At 35.6% G+C, this 24609-nt stretch overlaps 1 protein-coding gene across 1 annotated transcript in view; it reads right to left on the bottom strand.

The window, feature by feature from the left end:
* Positions 1-24609, bottom strand: part of LOC111044942 (agrin) — a 118903-nt gene that overhangs the window by 50144 nt on the left and 44150 nt on the right. Inside the window, exons 3-4 of the mRNA XM_022330216.2 lie at positions 17446-17593; positions 836-997 (exon numbers count right to left, since the gene is read on the bottom strand). Of these exons, the coding sequence (XP_022185908.1) occupies positions 836-997; positions 17446-17593 (310 nt within the window). The remainder of the gene's footprint in view (positions 1-835; positions 998-17445; positions 17594-24609) is intronic.

Raw genomic sequence — 24609 nt, forward strand, 5'->3', positions numbered from 1 at the left:
AAAATAGTGTACGTTACTTGGACGTGAATGTCTTTTGCAGTACTCGAATGAAATTCGGCTAACGCCTCGACTAGAAACATCATTCTCGCCTGCAAAACCCGTCTCTGGTAGAGAGTTAGTGGGAAGGATATTTTGAATATTCTTTCCAAAGAATGGACATTGATAAGTCCAAAGCTCCGCCAGTTTATGTAGATAACAATAACAATATTATCTATAGCTATTACCAATTGCTTTTTTCATATCATATGCAGTTCATAAATCATTTTCTTAGTCTACATTATGTAAGTTCATCTATAACTCTGCTGTATTTTAAGCTATTGTATATAAGTGTAAAAGCCAATATATATTGTAATCTACATAAATAAAGAACTCAATCAATCAATCAATCTCTCACACCCGTCCTTGTGACGTAAGATACTATTAAAGCATGTGTGTTGAATCCTTTGTGTGTGTTCATCAGAGACACGCGCTTTGCTTCTTCCATGTGTTTCAACTGAAATTCTAACTCGTGCTCTCTACTACTATTTTGAAGCTATTTTTCTTGCAATAATGAGAGGATTGAAATTATGTGCTATGTGATAGGGGCTATAATAAGGAATTTTTGAGTTCTATAAAGGAGGTGAATCTATATTTTTATTCTATCAGAAAGTTGAGTTTATTGATACATAGGCCTACTAATCTCCAAACTGTTTGGATCATAACAAGTTTTAAGCGGCGATCATTGACTGATTGCAATAATATGATTGACTGATTAACTCATGACAAATTACAAACAGGTCTATAGACCTATGCTTCATTTTCTAAAGATGATATAATTATGTTGCTTATCACTTACCCACAAGTTAAAAGTTTCATTTGACATGTGTTCTTGTAGACATTTCCATCTGAACCACAAATGGGTCCATCAGTTGGAGCGTGATCACAATTCACTGGACAATTCTCTCTGTGTGCCGAGATGTTGTTACATGATCCCAGATGAGACAGTCTTATGCCCACTCTGTGAAGTGAAGCAAGGTTCAATCAATCAATTCCACTCATATTATTATCAAAACTAACACAACCCAAAATTAACACTTCAAGGCGTGATTCATACCAGCGCAATATTTCCAAGGCAGTCAATTGCCAAGGAAATATCGACAAAAAATAAAATTACACGGGGTTCCATGCTGCAAGCTATCACTCGGCACAGAAGTAATGAGGAGGGGAACTATGAGTCTGAATTCTAAATTTTGAACAGGCTTATGACTTCTGTCACAATTATGAGCTCATGTCAGAATTCGTTTATGATGAACCTCGAAAAAAACGCAAGAAATTTATCGCTAGTACCGACAGCGAGCAGCAATCGAGATGATTTTCCTGTTCTGAGAAGATGACAATCACTCCGGTGTTAATAATTCCTATCACCTTCTTTTTCTTCACATGTATTTGTCTGTGCTCATCACGCGGGTGATATTGCCAAGCAGAAATTGTCAGGGGAAAATTACTCTTGTGTGAACCCCACCTAAGATTTAGAATTTCAAGGTTATCCGATTAGATGGTAAAATCAAAATTGAGCTGAAAATGTGCTACATTTCGAGTTTAAGCCACCATCAGATCCAATTCCCTGAAGCTAAGATACAACCTCAAACTTAATCATAAGAGATATGGGCCTATTCTGAAGTCAATAATAAGAACGTATTATTCACAACATCAGTAAGCACTTTAAAAGGTTTCTATGTTCACTAGAAAGACTGTCTATCTCAGAACTTGAATGATTCACTAGATTCAAGGAAATAGTTATCTGACTGAAGGCATCTTGTATACTTTGTAGGTGCTCAAATCTTGATAATTATCATCAATAGGCTACCAGTACCTTCAGTACTGTACCGTAGATCCTTGAATTTCGGCATCATTCATGAAAATCTAATCGATCGATCCAATCGTCAATATTCTTCAAAATATTGTTCACAGTCTGTAAGGAGAGACTATTAAGTATTAACGATACATTTGGTAACCTCCTTTATAATGCTGATGCAGCTATGCATTGTTATTTACTAGCCATTAGTTTAGTTGCTTTTTGGAGTCAGTCTGTTGCCAGAGCTCATAGAACGTACATCGCTTATAATCATGTATTAGTGTACTGGTATGTAAAAAATAAATAATTCTTTTTAAAAAGCCGGTTAGTTATTCCAGTTCCTTAACTGGCGCCCGAACCACCCTCGCGCAGTTTTCCAATGTTGTTCGTTTGACAATCTTAGTTTTCCGATTCGTGTCGCGATCGCTTATTTCGACTTTGAAAAGGAAACTATCGGAAGACTAAGTGAGGTGAACCTTCAACTTCAACGGAACTTCTACACGGATAACCACGCCACCGGACTTCTTTCATCCTGGCAACCACACTGGCAGACTCCTTCTGGAACGCTTTCATCCAACAACCGGAAGTAAATCCAGCTCTTACCATTGCTGCTACTGTAAGTAACGAATGAATTCTTCTACCTCAGCTTCACTTTCTTCTGCTTCAAATCCACTCATCAAGCCCTCCAAATTAGACTCTTTCACTATGGCAACTATCACCAAACATCTGTTGGACTTTATCCCCAAATTCGATGGGACACCCAATAAAATTCCCAAATTTCTCAGATACATTGAAGAACTTTTCGGACTTTACTGTAATGATACTATCGAAAAAACTCAACGTGACCAGAACCACTGGCTTCTGTATACCGCTGCACTTCACAACTTAGAAGGCACAGCTGATAGCGTAGTCTGATAGTGCAGTTATCAATCCTCAGTTTTGGCAGCGTAACTTCTTTCAACCGCGTCCAGTGTTTCCCCAATTCAGGCAGTATTCACCTCGCAGTTTTCACCAACAGCCCTTCAAGCAAAATTTTGCTCCTCTTAACCAACATAGGTTTCAACACAACCAATTCCAACAACCTCCACAAATCCAATCTCAACAGAATCTAGTACCATTTAACGCAAGATTTCAGCAGTCTCAATTTCAAAATGTTCAACCGGAATCCATCAACAGTAACTTTCGTAATTTCCAAGGCGGTGCACACAATGTTCAACAGTCTCCAAATTGGGATGATTCTTAAAATACTGTCTTAATGCGTACTGTTTCAACCAATCGTAGTAACAACTCTGCACGGAACAATTCGTTCACGATGTTCATTATCTGGAAGGAAATGGCATTGACCAATCTAACGTAAATATCACTCCACTTGATGAAACTAATTTCGTTCAATCTATGCAAACTCAAATAGATTCTCTCACTTCCGCTGTGAATGAATTGACAGACCGTTTTTTAGGATTAGGCCCAGCTCCTTCGGGCGACCCGCCAATCAGTTCGAGTTGAAGATTATCAACAAATCCCTCCCGTACTTTGTCGATGATTCTAATCGAAAATGGCTTGTTGACACTGGATCAGTGAAGAACTATAGAAATCCGCTATTGTACCACCTGATGTGACTAGATTTAAGGAAGAATTTATCGTGAAGACACCTGCTGGTGAAAGAAAAGGAGATGAGTATATTTTTATGAACTTGTCACAAGTGTTTCCAATGTGTGCTAGAATTAAGATGTATTTATTTGAATTTTCTAAGAAGTATTACATTTTATTAGACATGAGACATGAAACTCTAAGTGTACTCTATGCCAATGTAAATTTCAAGGATAAGACGTTATATTATGATAATGTATCGAAAAAAATATTATTTGTAATGAATTCTAGTAGTAACGAATTTGAATTGAAACCAGGTTTTAATGTGATAACTGTCCCAGTTAGGTCTATTCCCAATGTAGGAGGAGGATTGCTTAAACCTGTAACAAATGATAGATTTAGTATTGACGAAGGTATAGTAGATAATTATAGTTAATGATGAATGTACATGTCTAGCGTTTTCTCATGAACTCATGACCATCAGTCCTGAACCCATGGAAATAGATGAGATAGAAACTATTTATGAGCCAACTAATGAATCAGTGACCGAGAGTCCCGAAAATTTTGCATTAGTGAAGAACTTGATTTTTGAATTTCCCGAAATAATCAAACTTGAAAATATCCCTCTAGGGTCGACGAACTTACTCAAACACAAAATCAACACAGTTGATGACAATCCTGTTTACACAAGAAATTATAGGTACCCTCAAATTTTCAAGAAAGACGTTCGAATTGAGATAGAAAAGTTGCTAAAGAAAAAAATAATTCAACCCTCAAACTCCTCATACAACTCTCCAATATGGGTAGTTCCCAAGAAAATGGATGCTTCTGGTCAAAAAAAAAAAAAAAATTAGAATGGTAATCGATTACAGAAAACTCAATGAAAAAACTATAGCTGACAAATATTCTCTACCAAATATTGAAGATCTATTTGGAGAAATCGGACGAGCTACGTATTTCTCGACGATAGATTTATATTCTGGTTTCCATCAGATTGAAATGCACCCAGAGTCTGTCCCAAAAACAGCCTTTTCAACAGAAGACGGCCACTTCGAATTTTTAAGGCTTCCCTTTGGATTGAAAAATGCACCCCCATTTTTTCAGCGTAATATGAACATACTATTTGCTAGAATGCCGAATATTATAGTGTATATGGACGACATCATTGTATTCTCTGACAATTTAGAGGAACATTTGAAACATTTGAGATCCGTTTTCAAAAAATTGAAAGAACACAATCTTAAAATACAGCTCGATAAAACTGAATTCTTCAAACGAGAATTGTTGTACCTAGGACATGTAATCTGAGAAGAAGGAATTCAACCAAATCCCGCCAAATTGGAAGCAATCAAGGACTTCCCGATTCCCAAAACCGAGAAACAAATGAAACAATTTTTAGGATTAACTGGTTACTACAGAAAAATGATAAAGAACTATGCAAAAATCGCTAAGCCTCTGACTCAAGCTTTGAAAAAAAATGTCATGGTTGACATTTCTAATAAGGAGTACGTTATAATGCATTCGAAAAACTGAAAACAATGCTCCAAAACAGTCCAATATTGCAATTACCCGATTTTTCCAAACAATTCATAGTTACTACTGACGCTAGCAATTTTGCTATTGGAGGAGTGCTTTCACAGATTTTCAATGCTTAAGATCTACCTGTTGCCTATGCTTCAAGGACATTGAACAAAAATGAGATCAATCTTTCAACCATAGAAAAAGAACTATCGGCTATTGTGTGGTGTTTTAAATATTTTAGGCCCTACTTATATGGACGTAAATTTCTAATTCAGACTGATCACAAACCTCTCCAGTGGCTTCATAGTATCAAAGAACCAAATTCCAAATTGATAAGATGGAAACTTTTGTTAGAAGAATTCAATTTCGACATTACCTACATAAAAAGGAAAACCAACTTTGTAGCAGATGCTTTGTCCCGTCCTTATGACGTCATTATGATGGAGAATGAAGAGAATGGTTTTCGAGGTTTAGAGGATGGTTTTCGAGGTTTGGAAAATACTTGTGATGACCCCCACGAATATGATGATATAAATGTAGACGATTTGATAAGGTTCAATACTAACACTGACGTACTCTCGATAGATAGTAGTACTTACGAAGATTTTTTTCAACGAATAGGTGCATTAGGCGAGCGGAATGATAATACTGGTAATGATAACTTAGTAACTAATGCTAATCAAGGAAACGTTGTAAATAATAATGCTTATGATGACATTGATCGTGAGATTATCGTGAGTAATGATAATAATGATAATGATGACGAACAAAAAGTCGAGAACGATAATCGCAGCTTAGCTACGATACACTCGCAAGAAAGCTCGAATGAACAGGTAGTTATAGCTGATGATGATAAGTTGCTTAATATTGAGCATAACCAACTTATTCTTGAAAGAGGTGACCAAGCCCCTCAATTGAGAACAATTTTTGGTAAAAGACGATTGACATTTATTTTAGAAACGCTAATGATTATGATGACATGAAAAATAAATGTATTGAGTTTTTGAAACCAAATACGGTATATGGAGTTTTCTGTTCGCGAGAATGTGTTTTGTATGATGAGTATGAGCAAATTTTCAACAATTTTAAAAATGTGTTATTTGAAACGTTTGATTCCATAAAACTGGAAAGGTATAACACAATGAATTTAGAAATAGTGGATACTGATGAACAAAAACAGATAATTTCAAATCACCATGAAGGAAAGACATACCACAGAGGTATCAATGAAACGTATAATGAGATAAGGAGAAGATATTACTGGCCATCAATGCTAAGAGACGTAACAGATAACATTAACAAATGTGCTGTATGCCTGAAAGTAAAGTATGATAGAAAACCTGTTAAAGTCGCATATAAAGTCACTCCTACTCCAGATAAACCATTTGAAAAACTACAAATTGACTGTTTCCAATACGATAAAATAAAGTTTTTGACAATGATTGATTGTTTTTCCAAACGATTAACGGTCCATCCCCTGAAAAGTTTGAACCAAATCGATATTCAAGAAAGCCTGAATGATTATTTTTCATCCTTTCCCCTACCCAAAATTATACAAATGGACAACGGCCGTGAGTTTGACAATGCAGGTTTACGCGACTTTCTGAGATTGTACGGTATGTCACTCCTGGACACCCAGACTCTCAGGGCTTAATTGAAAGAGCTCATTCTACGCTTATCGAAATCTTAAATGCAATTCAATTAGAAAATAAAAACAATACAACAGAAACAAACATGAAACTAGGAGTTATAGCATTTAATAATACGCCCAACTCAATTCTGAAAATGACTCCCATGGAAATAACTTATGGCATGTCAAACAATCCTTTTGTTAACGGAGTTATGGAAAGATTGGTAGCAGAACAACAGTGTCACCAATATTTAGAACGAATGAATTCAGTTCACAAGTTGATAAGGAATAAAATTGAATCCGAAAAACAAACACGCACTGAGCAACTGAATGTCAATCGTCAAAAGGATGTAGAAATTGAAAAAGCACCTTACATTAAAACGACTTTTAACAAAAAACTAAACCGAAATTCTTCAAAGTAAACTACAGTAAAGACGATCAACTAGCTATAAACCCTCGAGCAATTCAGAAACGCGCATTTAAAGTACACCCGAATGAAACGGCCTAAGAAACCGGTGAAGGGTAAGAAAAAGGATTTATTTGTTACAGGACGTGATGGTACTGCCCCTAATTCTCCTGTTGCTGGCCCCAGCAACGTCTTATAAGATGGTGGATTTGAGCGGAACATCTGGTATTGCTCCAATCAAGATTCAGAATTCTCATATCATTAATGAAACTTTTACCTATGTTCATAATATTAATACTAGTTATCTACGTTTAGAATTAAGTAATATTGAAACGTTTGTTGATTTTCTCGCTAAAAGGAATAATATTGATAAGAGTCGCTTAAGTATGATGAAATTGAATTTGAAATACACTAAGAATAAATTGAATGAGATTCAATCAGTTAATTATAGGCAGAAAAGAGGTCTTTTTAATGGTTTAGGATAGGCGATTTCGTGGATCACTGGGAACATGGATGCTGATGGTAAGGAAAGATATGACAAAATTTCGCAGGCAGTCCAATTTAATGAATATCATCTTAGTAACAATGTAGACAAGCAATTTGCTGTAAATCAGAAATTAATTAACGAATTCAATAATGAGATGAAAGTAATCAGAGCGAATAATCTAAAAATCAGCAATTACTTTGATTCTTTGTTCAATGAATCCAACCGAATAGAAATTAATCAGCAATCCTCTTTGTTATTCGACTCGCTCCTGCTTCTGAATAATGAAATATCTGACATTGTAACTAGTCTCGAATTTTGTAAATTGAAAATACTCCATTCTTCTATTATTTCTCATGATGATATTTTTCTCCTACAAAAAAACTCAAATGTCAGCTTTATTTCAAATAAAATTAGTGTGTTATGGAAACTAAGCAAAGTACATTGTGGAATATTTAAAGACCATATTTCATATTTTGTGGACGTACCGCTATTGTCAACTACTGTTTATGAAACGTTTTTTCTATTGTCTTATCCTGTCATTGTCGGTAACGAAATTTTAACAACTATTGCGCATCCTTCTTTTGTTCTTCGAAATGACAAATTATTTTCTGGAAATTGTGAACTCATTTATGATGATTATTATTGTAGTGCAGTAAGTGAACTTAATGATATATGTATTGAGCAATTATTAAATGATAGGAATCTAGACGGATATAGTAAGGTAGTTTTGAAAGACGGAGATTCTTTCATAAAATATGTAGAAATAGTTGATAGTTTTATATTATTTGATTTTAGTTCATGTATGGTTCTGAATACTGATGTGAACAAGAATATTACTCTTTTTCTTAATAAGAAAACACAATTGTTGAAAATTAATAGCTCAGAAACACTGATTGGTTACTAAAACCAAATATATTTTGGGAAAACGAAATTGTACTTCCAACTGAATTCGTAGACAACAAACGACTATCCAACTTCAACTTTGATCAAGTACATACTGGTAATATGAATTTTCAAAAACTTGATGTTCTAGATGAGTTACCTCTGACCGATAATCGAAACTTATGTATTATTCTATTGCTTATTTTTACTGTAATTTTATTGATTGTTATAATATTTCTCAAACGGTTGTTTATCTGGCACAGACTTTGTAACTTTATCTGTTGTAAATCTGAAGTTGAAAATGATACTGTGCAGCGTGAACCAGAACAAATATGCCCCAGACTACCATGTACTTAGTTTATAATACTATAAATATAATATATATTATTTCTTTCTTTGAAGCTGAGGGCAGCTTCACTCTTAGGGGGGAGGAGTTACATTTGGTAACCCCCTGGTAACCCCCTTTATAATGCTGATGCAGCTATGCATTGTTATTAACTAGCCATTAGTTTAGTTGCTTTTTGGAGTCAGTCTGTTGCCAGAGCTCCTAGAGCGTACATCGCGGGTAAAACCTATCTCAATGGGGGCATGGGACGGTCAAGCTAGAACAATACAACTGCAAGACCCTTTGGCAGGTAGATTTAGCACATTTTCGACCCTTGTGCAATGAAGCGTATGCCATGCCCCCATACTGTTAAGTTTAGTGACGTTATTCCACACTTAGACTTTTACTGCGGGATTCCCTTTTCCGTGTTCTGTACAGGTCCGTCAAAGTTATAATTTTTAAGTATTAGACAGTCTATACTCTGTAGCTTTTGGTGTAATATGGAGTTCCTGAAGAGCTTATCAAGATGCGACAAAGATCTAAACCGTGAAGGCATATACCTCGTTTTTATTGATATACAATCGAATTGCGAATCAAAGGATATTATGTTCGTCGTGTGGTAAAAACCAAACCCTGCAATTGAATGGTGTGTTTCACGCAATAAACGATTTCAGTATAATAAAATATAACGATTTTATAACTCGTATCAGGTTATCAGAGATGTACATATTGTTTCAAAACAGAATTTTCAAGTCATTCCTATTACATTTAGAAAAATAGTTGAATTCAATCATTATGAAATACAATTTTGAGTCTATTCTAATATTATTTAAGAACTGATTTCCTTGTGCTAATTGATATTTTTCAAACGATACATATTATGTCGAGTTGTAAGTTGCGGACCAGAGTAGTGGATTTTGGAGTATGTTTTGAAAATATATTTTATGCTGCTAAACCTATCTGGATGGAGGCATTAAGAGATCTATTGCTTAAATTGGTTGAGCATTGACATGGGTTCACAGTTTCCCATACAACCAGTGTTGGAGGAAGGGTATTGTTCTCTCTTGACCATTCCATGCCTCCATCCAGATAGGTTTCACCCAAATAAATAATTCTTTTTAAAAAGCCGGTTGGTTATTCCAGTTCCTTAACTTAAGATCCAAGTTGACGGTTTGACATTATTTTTATGTTTAAATGTTTATAAGTTTATATGTTGCGCATTTACGGCGATACACGGTGATAGATTTTCATAAAATTTGACAGGTAAGTTACTTTTTGAATTGCGCGTTGACGTAAGTACAAGGTTCTTGGTAATTTTGCATTTCAAGGATAATATAAAAGGAAAAAGGAGCCTCCTTCATACACCAATATTAGAGTGAAAATCAGACTATACAGAGTGATTCTTAATTATGGTAAAATAATATAATACGTGATAGTAGAGGTAAAAATGAGAAAAAAAAGTTCTTATAAACATATATTCATAAACGCTTTATTAGCGAGCTATACAGGATGAAAGATTTCGCCCGGAATTCAGTTCCTCTGATTGAATACACCGATGCTGAATTGTTTAGGGAGTAGTTTTTGAAAAACTTATGCTGGATTCATATGGAGAAACTAGCAAGAACCCGTGCTTCGCAAGGATCTATTTTGAAACTTGACAAAATAAAAACTTGACGTAATGAAATTTTGAAGAATTGAGAATAGGCCTATAACCATCCTTGGTTAATTAAGAATCTATAAGCAAAATTTCAAGCTAATTAGTCCAGTAGTTCAGACGTGATGATGCGTCAAACATAATTTTCCTATCCCGTACGTGCATAAGCCAGCTCTTTACTCTATTATAATTATTATAGATATAGTTAACGACTGCAAGAGATAGGACTGTGGAACAGAATAGTGGTGAAACTATGATAGCGCCAGAAGTGTCTCAAACACAATAGTAGGTACTACATGAACTTTTTGAAAGTGATTTGAAAAAATGTAAAAACAACATAACTGAATCCTTATCATTCTACCTTCATTTAGCAAGGCTTTTGTTTGAGCCGAATGGAAATCTATTTATAAAAAAATGAATGTCTGTTTGTGTGTTTGTTTGTATGTTTGTTTGTTCCCTGTAGACTTGAAAACTACTTGTCATAACGGCATGAAACTTTCGGAATGCGGTATGTTGTGTGAATATTGGGGATGGTTTCTGAACGGAAATTTTAATAGGGGGGCTAATAATAATTATTTATTAATCCATTTTACAGACATATGTTTTCGAAATTTTCGGCCGAGCGGCTACTGAAGAACGAAAAGATGATCATGATTCAAGATCATATTGTGATAATATGATTTAGCATCTAAAGTTACCAGCTGTAATAAACATATCACCCTGAGATGAATTATTGTGTACTGGTATTAAAACGGTAGTCTGGAGTTGAAGTGTAGTTGATTGGTACCAGCTGTTGATAATGGTTCCTTAGAAGACCTATACAAATAATTATCAGTATATATATATATATATATATATATATATTATATATATATATATATATATATATATATATATATATATATATAGTATTCGTATTGCATGCATTCATTAATTACTGAAGAATGAAAGAAAGAATAATTTACAATTTTTTGAATTTAGCTTAGCTTATATTCATCCTAAAATGGAAAGAATATGGAATTCTGTGTGATTCATCGTTCATCGCATATTTCCTGGACCATACATCGACAATCTACAGCTATGAAAACATTGAATATTTTTCATTGAAACACTGATATAACCTTTTTTTCAATTGAAAACTTTACTGATAGATATTAGGCTACTACCAATTGATTGAGGAGAATAATATGTTTTCGGAATAACGAATGCTGCATGACTAAGCACATAGGAAGTCCGTATTGAGATGTAAATGAACATGTTGATTGTCAGATAAATTTCATGATTCACCAAATAAAGTCAAGTGTAACATGAGATACATTGGCGGTACGAAGTCGCTGGGTAAGCTAATTGTAAATTAAGCTTTATTATCAATTGACAACGCTGAAAAAGACAGGCTCAATCACCAGGAATACTATAAATCTATGAGGGACCAGTAAGCCATTAATTTTGAGTAGTCCAATTACTTCCATTATGAAGACTGGATACATTATGGACAATCAATACATATGAAATTTATTAGATACCGTACAGAATAAAAAAATTTTGATTGCAGTGACCCCGACTTCTGTATTATGAATAACCATTCGGATCAATAATATAAGGAATTACTCGCATCTCTCATCAACTCTAATTTTTATTCACAAAATATTAACAAAAAAAATATATATATATTGAGTTATATTCAATAAACTCACGGCTAGTACTCAAGTTTGTCTTTTTCTGGCCACGCTACAAATAAATGTAGGTATATGTTTGACATTTTGTATCTGTAATCTTGTTGTCTATTAAGAAAGTTTTCAATATGATTTTTGATGGCAATAAAATTTGAATTTGCAAAAAGAATTATCAACAAACTCCTAACCAAAGAAAACCTTTGTGCTCTGTTCTAATTGGAGTGTATGAGACTCCATATACAGCTTATAGAAGGCGCAAACCGAACTGGCCAAGCATACAATGATGGAACAAACACGTGGTAAGCTCGCGCTCTCAATCAACGCAAAATCAATTCAATCAGCTAATTGATGAAATTGTTTCAAGCTTTCCAATGATTACAACATATGTTATCATGTGTCAATTATCTCAGTTCCATATGGAGTTCACCTTACCATAAGCTTAGAGGCAAAATATCTCAAAATCCATTCTTAGTGCGCATCTAGCATGTTTGAAGAATATTTGTGCAACGTTTTTAATCTGTAGGCCAATAAGTTTGAGCTGTAGTGTGATTTTACATCAAAATTTTCGAAAAGTGCCCTCTCCTGAACCCCCCTGTGCTCCTGATTGGAATTTTTCTGCATAGATCTGATTTTTCTCTTACCTGTACGAAAAAGTTCCTCATGACCTTGCTGTGCAATGAACGGTTAAAAAGTGAAAATTTTGGGGGCCCCAGCTCCCTCTGGGGGGGGGGGGCAGATTTCTGAAAATCCTTTTCTAGTGGATGTTTTGAAGCTACAATAAACAATTGTGCGAAATTTCAAGTTTTCAGGCTTAGTAGTTTGGGCTGTGGTGTGATTCCAGTTTGTCGGGGCTTAGCCTTTTAGATATAGGTAAAATAAGAAGAAGAAGAAGAAGAAGAAGAAGAAGAAGAAGAAGAAGAAGAAGAAGAAGAAGAAGAAGAAGAAGAGAAAGAAGAAGAAGAAGAGAAAGAAGGAGAAGAGGAGTAAGAGGAAGAAGAAGCAGAAGAAGAAGAAAAAGAAAAAGAAGAAAAATAAGAACATAGATTATTATGTTGCTTTGGCCTGTGATCTGTATAAATGTCCTGTAACAACTAAAGGTGCGTCCACACATGCCGAACCGAACCTCGAACCGCTTGATTCCTCCGAACATCTTGCCTTTCAACGAACATGAGCATCTGTTTCATAATGTTAAAAATCAGCTGTTAATCATTCGCCGTACCGCACTCCGAACCATTCGCCGTGCCGCTTGCCTCTGTTCTAACTGCTCGCCTCGGCTCACTCCAAACGCTGAACTTTTCAGCCAATTAGAGCCCTCGATTACAATTCGCCGTGCAGCTAGCTTCACAATATTTTGGCTATCCATCACAAGTGGAAAACATGCGAACATGAATACAGAGTTATGGGCAATTTTTTATTTGATTAAATTCATGTTTTGAAGAATTCATTGTTACGAATTATAAATTGATAGGAGCTTATAAATATTTTCTAATTGAAATCAAATAACTTTTGAAAAAAAAAATGATTGGATAAATACCAATATTGAATTATTGTTGACCAAGAACTCAGTACCTACATCGACAATTCATTCAACTAATTCTGTATTGATAAAATTATAATCATTCTCTCTATTGATAATCAATTTCATCAACTAATCATCAACTAACTGAAAATAGTACTTCAATTTCCATGAATTTATTAATAGAGTTATATAAATCTAAAGTGTAGGTCATATCTAAATTCACAAAGATTTTGATTCTTGTTGGCAAGATAGGTGTTATTCAATGCAAAAATCATTGTTATTATACTAAAAGATAGGATAAAATGAATAGTTCTCTTTCAGGGGGAGTTTTGACAACCCACAAAACTCATTTTTCATTTGAAGAAATAATATCAAAAAGGTGCATAGGACCTTACTTTTTTGTTCAGCTTGCCAAAATACCCCTCATTTCAATATTAAAATTTTCGACTGACTGTACAGTGAGTCAATCATCCTATCAAGGATTGAATAATTTTGAAATTTTAATTAAATAAAAATGGTAGAGAATAATTATCATGTAGATGTCAACAACTTCATTTTAAGACATATTAACTGCATGCGTAAATTAGTTTGAGCTGTAGAGTGATTTTAAATCAAAATTTTCGAAAAATGCCCTCTCCTGGACCCCCCTTTGCTCCTGATCGAAATTTTTCTGCATAGATCTATTTTTTTTCGTAGCTGAACAAAAAAGTTCCTCATGACTTTGCTGTGAAATGAGCGGTTAAAAAGTACAAAATTTTGGGGGGGCCGCAGCTCCCTCAGGGGGGCAAATTTTGGAAAATCCTTTCTTAGTGGATGTTTTCAGGATACCATAAACAATTGTGCAAAATTTCAAGTTTTTAGGCTTAGTAGTTTGGGCTGTGGTGTGATTTCAGTCTGTTGGGGCTTAGCCTTTTATAAGCATAGAAATGAGAAATTGGATAAATCTAGTCTGGAAGCTGTAGTGTGAGTAGGTTTTGAGAAAAAAGTTGAAATATGCAAAAAATCTAAGTAGAAAAACATAGACTTCTACGTTTGATGCTCAATAACTTTTTTTAATGACCAGTGAACAAATAATTTTTCGAAATAAAAATTGTAGAGAATTTAATTCTGAAAAGAATGATGTAAGCTGTGTAAACTGAATTTGAATAATAGTTATATGAAATGTATTCTTATGTAGTACATTACACCACAAAAATTTGCTGTTTTATGAAGAGAACTCATAGAAGAGAACTCATAGAACTCATATTTTAAGAATAACTCATAGGTTGTAGCTGAATGCGAATAAAACATGGATGTAAATAACAGCTGTTCCAAAACAGCTGATTTATTTTGTTCTAAATAAGAAATCATATAAAATGAATTATCAGCTGAAAATTATTTCCAGGAATATTTCAGCTCACTGTTGAACAAAACAACAAACTGTAAGTTAGGCCTACTGTAACCGTGCTGTGTTTTTTGTTTAAACCATTAACCACTTATTTGTAACCATTCCACTCTGCTTCTGTGTTGAGAGTTAACTTTTTGAAAAAATGGCAGGTCATTTTAGACACTATCCATACTCCGAATTAGCTGACATGCATTTAATGTATGGGATGGGACACTGTAATAGTAGCCTACTGAAGCAAGACTTTTGTATCAAGAGAACTTTCCAAACCGAGTATGTCCAAGTTCAAGGTTTTTTGCCACTATTCATTAACGTTTGTCTGAAACAGGTTCTTCGATGTCCAAAGGCACATTTATGCAGGCAGACCTCGATCTACTAAGACTGTTGAGTTAGAAGATCAAGTTCTTAATGAAATATATGAACATCCAGAGAAGAGCACGAGAGAATTGTCAGTGCAGTTTAATGTCAATCAATCTATTATTCGAAGGATACTAAAAGAGCAACAATTACATCCATACCACCTCCAGAAAGTTCATTCTCTATTGCCACGAGACTGTATTCCCCATGCTGGTAATTGCCAATGGTTTTTAGAAAAACCTGTTAACTCAAACTTTTCAACAACCATTTTATTTACCGATGAAGCACACTCTACAAGAACAGCTATTGTTAACGTCCACAACATAAGTTTTCAGTAAACATTTGGGCAGGAATCTTAGGAGATCATCTACTTCTGTTCGAGCTTCCTCCCAAGCTTAATGGCATAATCTACTTAAACTTCTTGAGAGAGGAGCTATTTATCTTACTTGAAGATGTACCTCTTCAGTTGCACCAAAACATTTGGTTTATGCATGATGGAGCTCCAGCACACTTCAGTATTGCTGTTCAGGAACACCTGAATCACAGCTTTCCAAATCAATGGATAGGCCGAGGTGGGCCAGTACCAAGGCCAGCTAGGTCACCAGACTTAAATCCTTTGGATTTTTATCTTTGTGGACACTTTAAAACCATAGTATACAATACTCCGATTGATACCATTGAAGAACTCCGATTAAGGATTTTGAATGGAATAGAAATGATAAAGCAGACTCCTGGAATATTTGAACGGGTCCGACAATCGATGAGAAGACTTCTGAACATAATGCATTAAGAACAACTGAGGTCACTTTGAACATCATCTTTAGTCTCTTGGTATAAGTTTAATGTCATTTAGAAATGTTACTTCCATATAAAAAATTTTTTTCATAAAAAACGGAATATTTTATTTGCAATCAGCTACAACCTATGAGTTATTAGTTCTCTCCTCATAGAACAGCAAATTTTTGTGGTGTAATGTACTACATAAGAATACATTTCATTCTACTATTATTCAAATTTAGTTTACAAAGCTTACATCATTCTTTTCAGAATTAAATTCTCTACAATTTTCATTTCAAAAAATTATTCGTTGAAGAAAGTTATTGAGCATCAAACGTAGAAGTCTGTGTTTTTCTACTTAGATTTTTTGCATCTTTCAACTTTTTTCTCAAAAACTACTCACACTACAGCTTCCAGACTAGTTTTATCCAATTTTTCATATATTTTTGAATAGCCATTAGCCAATAGCCCAACAGCCATTAGCCGTTTCCACTCTGATATCTCGCCGACACGACATACAGACGGAAGTGTCTTGATTAGACCAAGTGTCCCATTATACAAGGTCCTATTGTACAATGAAGCTCCAAAACCTGGTACAATCGAACTACTGGGCTAATCGAGACGGAATGTTTTGATTAACCCAGTAGTTCGATTGTACCAGGTGGTATAAATGAAACCGGGTCTAATCGAGACACAGGACCTGTTGTAAATGAACTACTGGTCTAATCAAAGCATTCCGTCTCGATTAACCCAGTAGTTCGATTATACCAGGTCCTGGTCTAATCGGGAAAGTTCGACCTGGGGTAATCGAACACCTGGGCTAATCGAAATACACCCATACAGACAGGATTTACTCTGATGGACAGTATAAGAGGAAAAACTGCGCGAGGTCTACTGTTCACAGAACTACTAGTAATATATAGAAGACATTTGTCTGACAGAAATCGACCATGTCGCATGCGTACTAACGCACTCCATTACACTGGAAATGAAATGTGGGAATACGCCTTGAGGATGTGCACCTCGCTTTTGGGAATTGGTAGCAAATTAATTCATAAAATTTTGAGGATACATTCCCCAAGATATTGTTTATTGAATGACATATTTTATTTCTCAGAATATCAAATCAATTCATTCTTTTTTTGAAAAAATAACTCAATTCAAGTTATTTTTTGAAACGACTTGACCATGGTTATTATTTTTTCAATGAATATTTTCTACCTTAACAGTAACTGATTGTTTGATTCCCGAATGATTCCAAATCATGTTATCAAAGCAGTTACATCATTGTTATTTGGATCAATGATGTATTGGTTGAACCATTTATACGAATATTTAAAGTATTGCTAATAGAATTACCTATTGATCTATTGTTAGTAAATAGAGTGAAATACTGTTCGATGACTGACCTGCAAATTTCCACTTGCAGCATACAGCGATTGAGATAAGTTCTGCCATCCGTGCCACAGACCGGGTCTCGCTCCTTACCACAGCGGTGCTCGCATGTTGCTCCCTCTGATCGCATGCAAGCCGAACCACTTTCAGCCAATTTTAAGCCTGCAATGCAAATGCCAATAGATGAGAGGGCAATTGGAAAAGTTTCCCCTGATCATGAAGATTACAACTCTAGTGAACAACATCTGGAGTAACTTTCTGGTCATATTTTCAATTCAATGCTACTTACTTAAATTCCAGCCATTTTGGACTTATGGTATTTAGGTGTAAGTTGTACTGTATGTTGTATGGATAAGTCAATGACGAGTCTTGGGTGCCATGTTACCCCATTCATGAAGTTTTACATCAGAGCATCAGTTTCACATGAAGTTATTTCGAATTTCACGTCAAGCTCAACATCAGTACAAAACTTGTTCAATTCAAACCTCTCAAAAATCCACTGATTTTTCAGTTCAGAATCAATCAATCAATAATTCGATTCAATTCAACACAAAAGAGATGAATTCATTAAAATACAAGTTTCTATAATAAAAACCAAAAATTAGTTACAAAAACAGTAGTAGTTATAGGCTAGTTGATGGCAAAAAAGTGAAGAATGAAGGAAGAAGAAGAGTAAAGATTGATTGATTGATTGATTTAGTACTCTATTTATGTAGATTACAATATATACTGGCTTATACACTTATATACAATAGCTTACAATACACCAAAATTATAGATGAATTTACATAATATAAACTAGGGAAATAATTAGGGCATCTCCCTTAAGCGATGATCAGGATGGTGGAAATAATACTAGGGCGTTCCCCAGAAGCGACGAAAATGTCAAAAGAGCTCCACGTGCCACGAGAATGAGAATTTCAACATGGAATGTGGGCTCATTGACTGGACGCAGCACCGAATTGGGCTAAAGTATTAGAACGTAGACATATAAATATTTGTTGTATTCAAGAGATAAAATGGAAGGGGTCTAAATCAAGAAACATTGGATGTAGCTACAAACTGGTCTATCATGGTTCTGGAGTGCAAAATGGGGTTGAAATTGTTTTGGATAGAGATCTGCAGGAGAGGATAGTGGAGGTGAATAGAGTTAGTGGAAGACTTATGTCTATTAAATTCGCCCTAGATAATCAACCCTGCATGAATGTCATAAGTGCTTATGCACCACAGGCTGAATGTACAAGCATTGAAAAGGATACATTCTGGGAAGAAATGAATGATCTCTTGTTTACAATCCCTTCCACTGAGATGAGGTATGTCTGTGGGGACCTGAATGGGCATGTTGGACAGACTACAACAGTCTATAGCAGAATTCATGGCAACTATGGGTATGGTTCAATCAACATGGAGGGCGAAACAATACTTGAGTTTGCATCAGCACATGATCTGGCTTTAATAAATACTTTTTTTCCAAAAAGCAAGAACACCTGATAACATACGGAAGTGGAAATGCAGCATCACAGATCGACTTCATATTGTCTAATAGGGAGAGGCTTCAAGATTGTAAGGTCATACCAGGAGAACCTCTCACTGCCCAGCATCGAATCCTGGTTGCAGAATTTGACATGCCACATCCATTCAAAATAAAAAATGAGAGAATTCCAGAGATAAAACTTGACAAAGATGAAGGTAGAGAATTTTCTTTGCGGATGGAGCAATACCTTCACTCTGAGTCTCCTGAGTTTAAAAATGAACCAGTTAGTGTCATCTGGAGCAAACTTCAGAGATTCTGTCTGGTTCAGGGTGGCAAAAATACAAGATGGTGGAGACCAGAAATAGAGGCCATTCTGAAGGAGAAAAAGCTTCTTTTCAAACAGTGGCAGGGCAGCAAGACACAGGAAGACAGAGAAAAGTACAAACTCGAGTATAAAATAGCCAAGAAAGCAGCCAAGAGAGCAGTTGCACAGGCAAAAGCAGCTTCAGAGGAAGAGTTCTACAAAAAGCTTGAGACCACCGAAGATGAAATATTTATATTCAAAACTGCCAAACAGAGACACAACAACTGTCAAGATATCAAAAAAGTGAAATTCATCAAAAATGAGGAAGGTCAACTCCTCACTAATGATGAGGACATTAAACAGAGATGGAAAGAGTATTACAGTCATCTTCTGAATGAAACATTCCCAAGTGAGGCACTACCACCATCTCAGCCAACAATGGGACCAATTCCTCTCATTACGGTAGAGGAGGTGCAAGTGGCTCTAAAAGGAATGGCTAATAATAAGGCATTAGGTCCAGATGAAATACCGGTGGAAATGTGGAGAATACTAAATGGTTCAAGAGTGACATTTCTCACTGATGTCTTTAATGCAGTGTTAAGTGAAGGCATCCCAGATGAATGGAGAAAGAGCTATATTGTCCCATTCTATAAAAACAAAGGAGATGTATGACTCTGAAAAAATTTCAGGTCAATAAAACTACCTTCAAAATCTGGGAAAGGGTAATCAACAAACGCCTTCTGGGAGTTACATCTGTAACAGAGAATCAGTGTGGATTTGTTGCTGGTAGGTCTACCATGGACGCAATACACTCTGTGAGGATTCTAGTTGAAAACCACAGAGATAGAAAATCGGATCCACACATGGTTTTCATTGACCTAGAGAAGGCGTTTGACTGAGTGCCCAGAGAGCTCATTTGGAGTGCACTGAGGGCACAATGAGTCCCAGAATATTACGTACATGTGGTAAAAGACATGTATCGTGCAGCTAAGACAAAGGTGAGGAGTCCAGCTGGAACCAGTGAGGAGTTTAATGTGGAGGTTGGAGTGGATCAGGGTTCAGCCCTGAGCCCACTCCTCTTCAGTCTTGTGATAAACTACCTCACCAAAGAAACGCAAAATTCACCTCCATGGGACATACTATATGAAGATGACATTGTCCTCATCAGGAAAACGTCAAGAGAGCTGCGACAAGCACTTGACCTGTGGTGTGAGAAACTGGAGGGGGCTGGCCTTCGAATCAGTAGAGAAAAGACAGTCTACATGCATTGCAACTTTGGTAGAAATAATGACCAGGCTCACATACACCTTCACTGCCAGTAGTTCAGAATTTCAAATATCTAGGCTCCATTATCAGCAATGATGGCAGCATAGATGCAGATGTTTTGAGTCGGATAAATACTTGGTGGATGGAATGGAGAGAGCTGACTGGTGTACTCTGTGACAAAAGAATGCCTGTGCACATTAAGGGAAAGGTATATAAAGCTGCAGTGCGTCCAGCAATGCTGTATGGAGCCAAGTGCTGGCCGCTCAAAAAAAAGCAGGAAGATAAACTCCATGTGGCAGAAATGAGAATGTTGAGATGGGCGGGGGGAGTTGTTAGGATGGACCACATCAAAAACATTCATGTCTGGGGCAGTCTCAAAGTGACACCAATTTCTGAAAAAATTATTGAACTGTATATGATATGAAAAAGCAATTTGTAATATAATAACTATAGATAATTATATTGTTATGCATCTACATAAATTGGCAGAGCTTTGGACATATCAATGTCCATTCTTTGGAAAGAATATTAAAAATATCCCCCCCACTAACTCTCTATCAAAACGTTGATTCCATTGATTGAACTAAGGATTCATTTATAAATGGAAATATCGTAAAAGTTTTAATTAATATGAATATTTGAGAGAATAAAAAAAAACAGAAAATTAATAAAGTAATAGTTATTCGTGCAACTAGTGCGCAAAGTGACAGTTTGGTGCACCGAAAGAAATGTTTACGCCCGAGGGCGGAATGGTTTCTTGAGTGCAGCAGAGGTACTTTGCGCACGTATTCCACATTAAGTTTTTCCTACAGTTACCATTGAATATGAAAAGTGGGTAATTATGGGTAAAATTGCCTGAAATCCATCAAATGTGAATCTGTGTAATTTTATTAATAATAAATAAAATAGAATGTAGTATGTGTGTTTGAATGGCTGTGTGCTGTCATCCACTGTTGTCCACCCAATCAAGATTCTTATAACGTGCACAAGTCACAGTTACCAACTTAATTTTGATTTTGCTGCACTGGTGCTCCATATAACCTACTAACTATTTTGTATTGCCATGTTGCAAATCTGGAGTGCAGGAAAAATTTTTTCGCCCCACTTGGATGTAATGAGCTGGTTTACATGCATCATATGGAGGCCGAAAATGATTGTTTTCTGACAAGGCCGGTAAAATTTTTACGAATCCAGGGCTGTAAAATAACCTTGAAGTCAGCTGATTCTGATTTGATGTGAATGTGTTTACAAAATAGTTTATGAAATGGAATCAGTTTATGCTTCTAGAATTGAATAAAGTATTTTGCAATAAGATACTATCATTTTATTTGGATGAATGAAATACAAATAAGATATTATAAACTATTCAAACTCAATTTTCAGAGTATAATAGAATCTAACCTCAAACCTCATAGTACTTCGTTTATCACGAAAACATGGTGAATAATTTTGGAACTACTTGGGCAATATCCATGGTGCTGAACGTTTTTACAAATAATTTATGAAACGGAATCAGTTCATGCTTCTAGAATTGAATAAAGTATTCTGCAATAATATACTATCATTTTATTTTGGATGAATGGAATACAGATAAGATATATATTATAGACTATCCAAATTTGATTTCCAGAGTAGGATAGAACTTCTAACCTAAACTTCCCAAGTTGATGACAACAAACATTGTTGTCATTGACATTCAGATTGGCCAATTTTCAAGTGTGCTGAAACAGCTGATCAAAAAACTTTTTATTATTTGTGTTTATTATTCAATAATAATTGAAACATTCATAATAATATCATCCTATTGTCTCATTTCAAATAATAAAAAAGTATGAACTCAACCTCCCACATAATTGAACATAATATTTTATGTTATTTAGACAAATCAGAATAAAAAATAAAAATACTTGGACAATTTCCTGATATTCAGATCACCTCAGATTGGCTAGAGCTATGACCTTCCACTTTTGCTTTCGGAAGTGCTTAATGAACAATTATTCTCATATATACCTATATTGTATATTTTTGTGTGTGGCAAAAAATAGCGTTCGCACAATGGGCAAAAATGTTTTTCCGGCTCTCAATCTTTTCTAGTCCTCGGCCTACGGCCTCGGACTTGAAAACCAATTTCGAGCTGGAAAAGTCTCATTTTCGGCCCTAGGTTCGAAATGTACTATTCCCGCACTAGAGCGGAAAAGTGATTCTTTGCATTCTGTAATCAGTGCAGCAATGGCCACTTTTCAAGGTAACTGTAGGAGAAATAATTATATAGGTAGATAAGATCAAATTATTGATTAATAAAATGAAGTAGGGTGAGAGTAGATCAGGGTTATCAACTTTCAGTAATATACAGCCGGATGCAATGGATAGTTAAAATAACATGAGTTTATATAATATATATATACAATTCATTCTATAACAGGTTTGAAGGTTCATATTTGTGGGATGGGTGAGGGATGGTTGTCATGTGATCGTTCTAGGGCCGGACAGTTTCAGTCATTTGTTCCAAATGATATTTTTTTAAAGTCAGTTTGAAGCTCGCTTGGCTCTCGATGGACCTGATAGAAACAGGAAGTGCATTCTATGCATGACAGGCACTCACTGAGAAGGATTTTGTGAAAATAGTGGTTCGATGATTGGGTATCCTTAAAGTATTTGCTCCGTTTCTAGTATGTGGAGCATCTATCCTCCTACCTTCAGAGACAAATTTGTAATCATCTTTAAAATAGTATGGATTACCATATTTCAAGATATCTCTAACAAGCTTGACTATTCGAAAAAAGCCTTTGATCGGGAAGCTTTAATGTTGAACTAGCAATGTGGGCAAGTTATAATTTGGGGATTCAATTTCTGTTTGCCAAGCCCGAATTCTATTATTCCCTGCCAAAGTGATTTAGAGTCTTGTCTATTGTTTGTCATGAATGAATTCAAGTACCTAATCTTTGAGATCTGTAATTCCTGTTTAACTCTATTTCTAAGGCTTCTATACTCAATCAAACTGTTCAAGTCAAATGTCTTTTTAAATTTTCTATGTGCTTTGTCTCTACCTCCCATCATCTTAAGTATGTCTTCATTCATCCACGGTACTCGTCGTTTTCTATTAATCCTCCTTGTCACATAGGGTGCATGTTTGTCATACAAAGTCAAAGTCCAATTCTCGAATGTCTTGACCATGTCATCAACTGAGGGTAACGGTTCAATTTGATGCCATGGAGTCTGAGCCACATCAGTCAGGAAGGCGGCTTTGATTCATCAAAGTTTTTGAAGTCTCTATAAGTGATAGTTTTCTGTTCTGGCTTAGGTATCTTATGGGAAAGTACACAGTAGATCAATTCATGTCCAGAAATAGCTGGGACTGGGATTTGGCCTGCTTGAACAACCTCGTTGGGATCACTAACCATGAGAAGGTCAATGAGTGTGTCTGATTCATTAGTATGATGAGTTGGATCGAGAGGTAGAATAGTCATGTTTAGGCATTGGAAAATAGTAGTCAGTTGGAAGTAGTCAAAGTTACGATTTGTCATGTTCAAGTCGGTGTTCATATCCCCCATAACTAGTATACGGTTATAACAAGGCATAAGAGAGAGCAAGGCATTTTCGAAATCTGTGAAATGACCCATTTTTGGTGGTCGATAACAGATACCAACGAGTAATTTATCAGTACTAGATGAGGATAATTCAAGTAGCATAAACTCTGGTCTGGAACAATACTCTTGTTTAGATGTGATTGAAACTTTTGTTTTGATACCATCTTTCACATAAATTGCTACACCCCCACAAGCTTTATTCAATCTATCATTCCGGAAAAGATTATATCCAGGTAATGCAACAAAATTCGATGAAATACCAGGCTTCAAAAATGATGCGGAAATTCCAACCACATTGAAGTCTCGAAAAAGGAAGATTACTCTGAGTTCATCAATGTGGCAGCTGAGGGATTGGACGTTAAGGTGAGCAGCCTTGAAAAGCTTTTTGAAAGAGTGGAGCCTATTTGCTAGAAACATACCTGCGTCATTATTACTATTATTGGAATAAATATACCTACTTGAGGGCGAGCAAGCTGACGTGTCAGTGAGAGGCATCATGGAAGCAGCAGACCAACCGTGAACCGACCTCAGAACGACACATGACGGG

Source organism: Nilaparvata lugens, chromosome X (assembly GCF_014356525.2).
Source record: "Nilaparvata lugens isolate BPH chromosome X, ASM1435652v1, whole genome shotgun sequence".
NCBI lineage: Eukaryota > Metazoa > Arthropoda > Insecta > Hemiptera > Delphacidae > Nilaparvata > Nilaparvata lugens.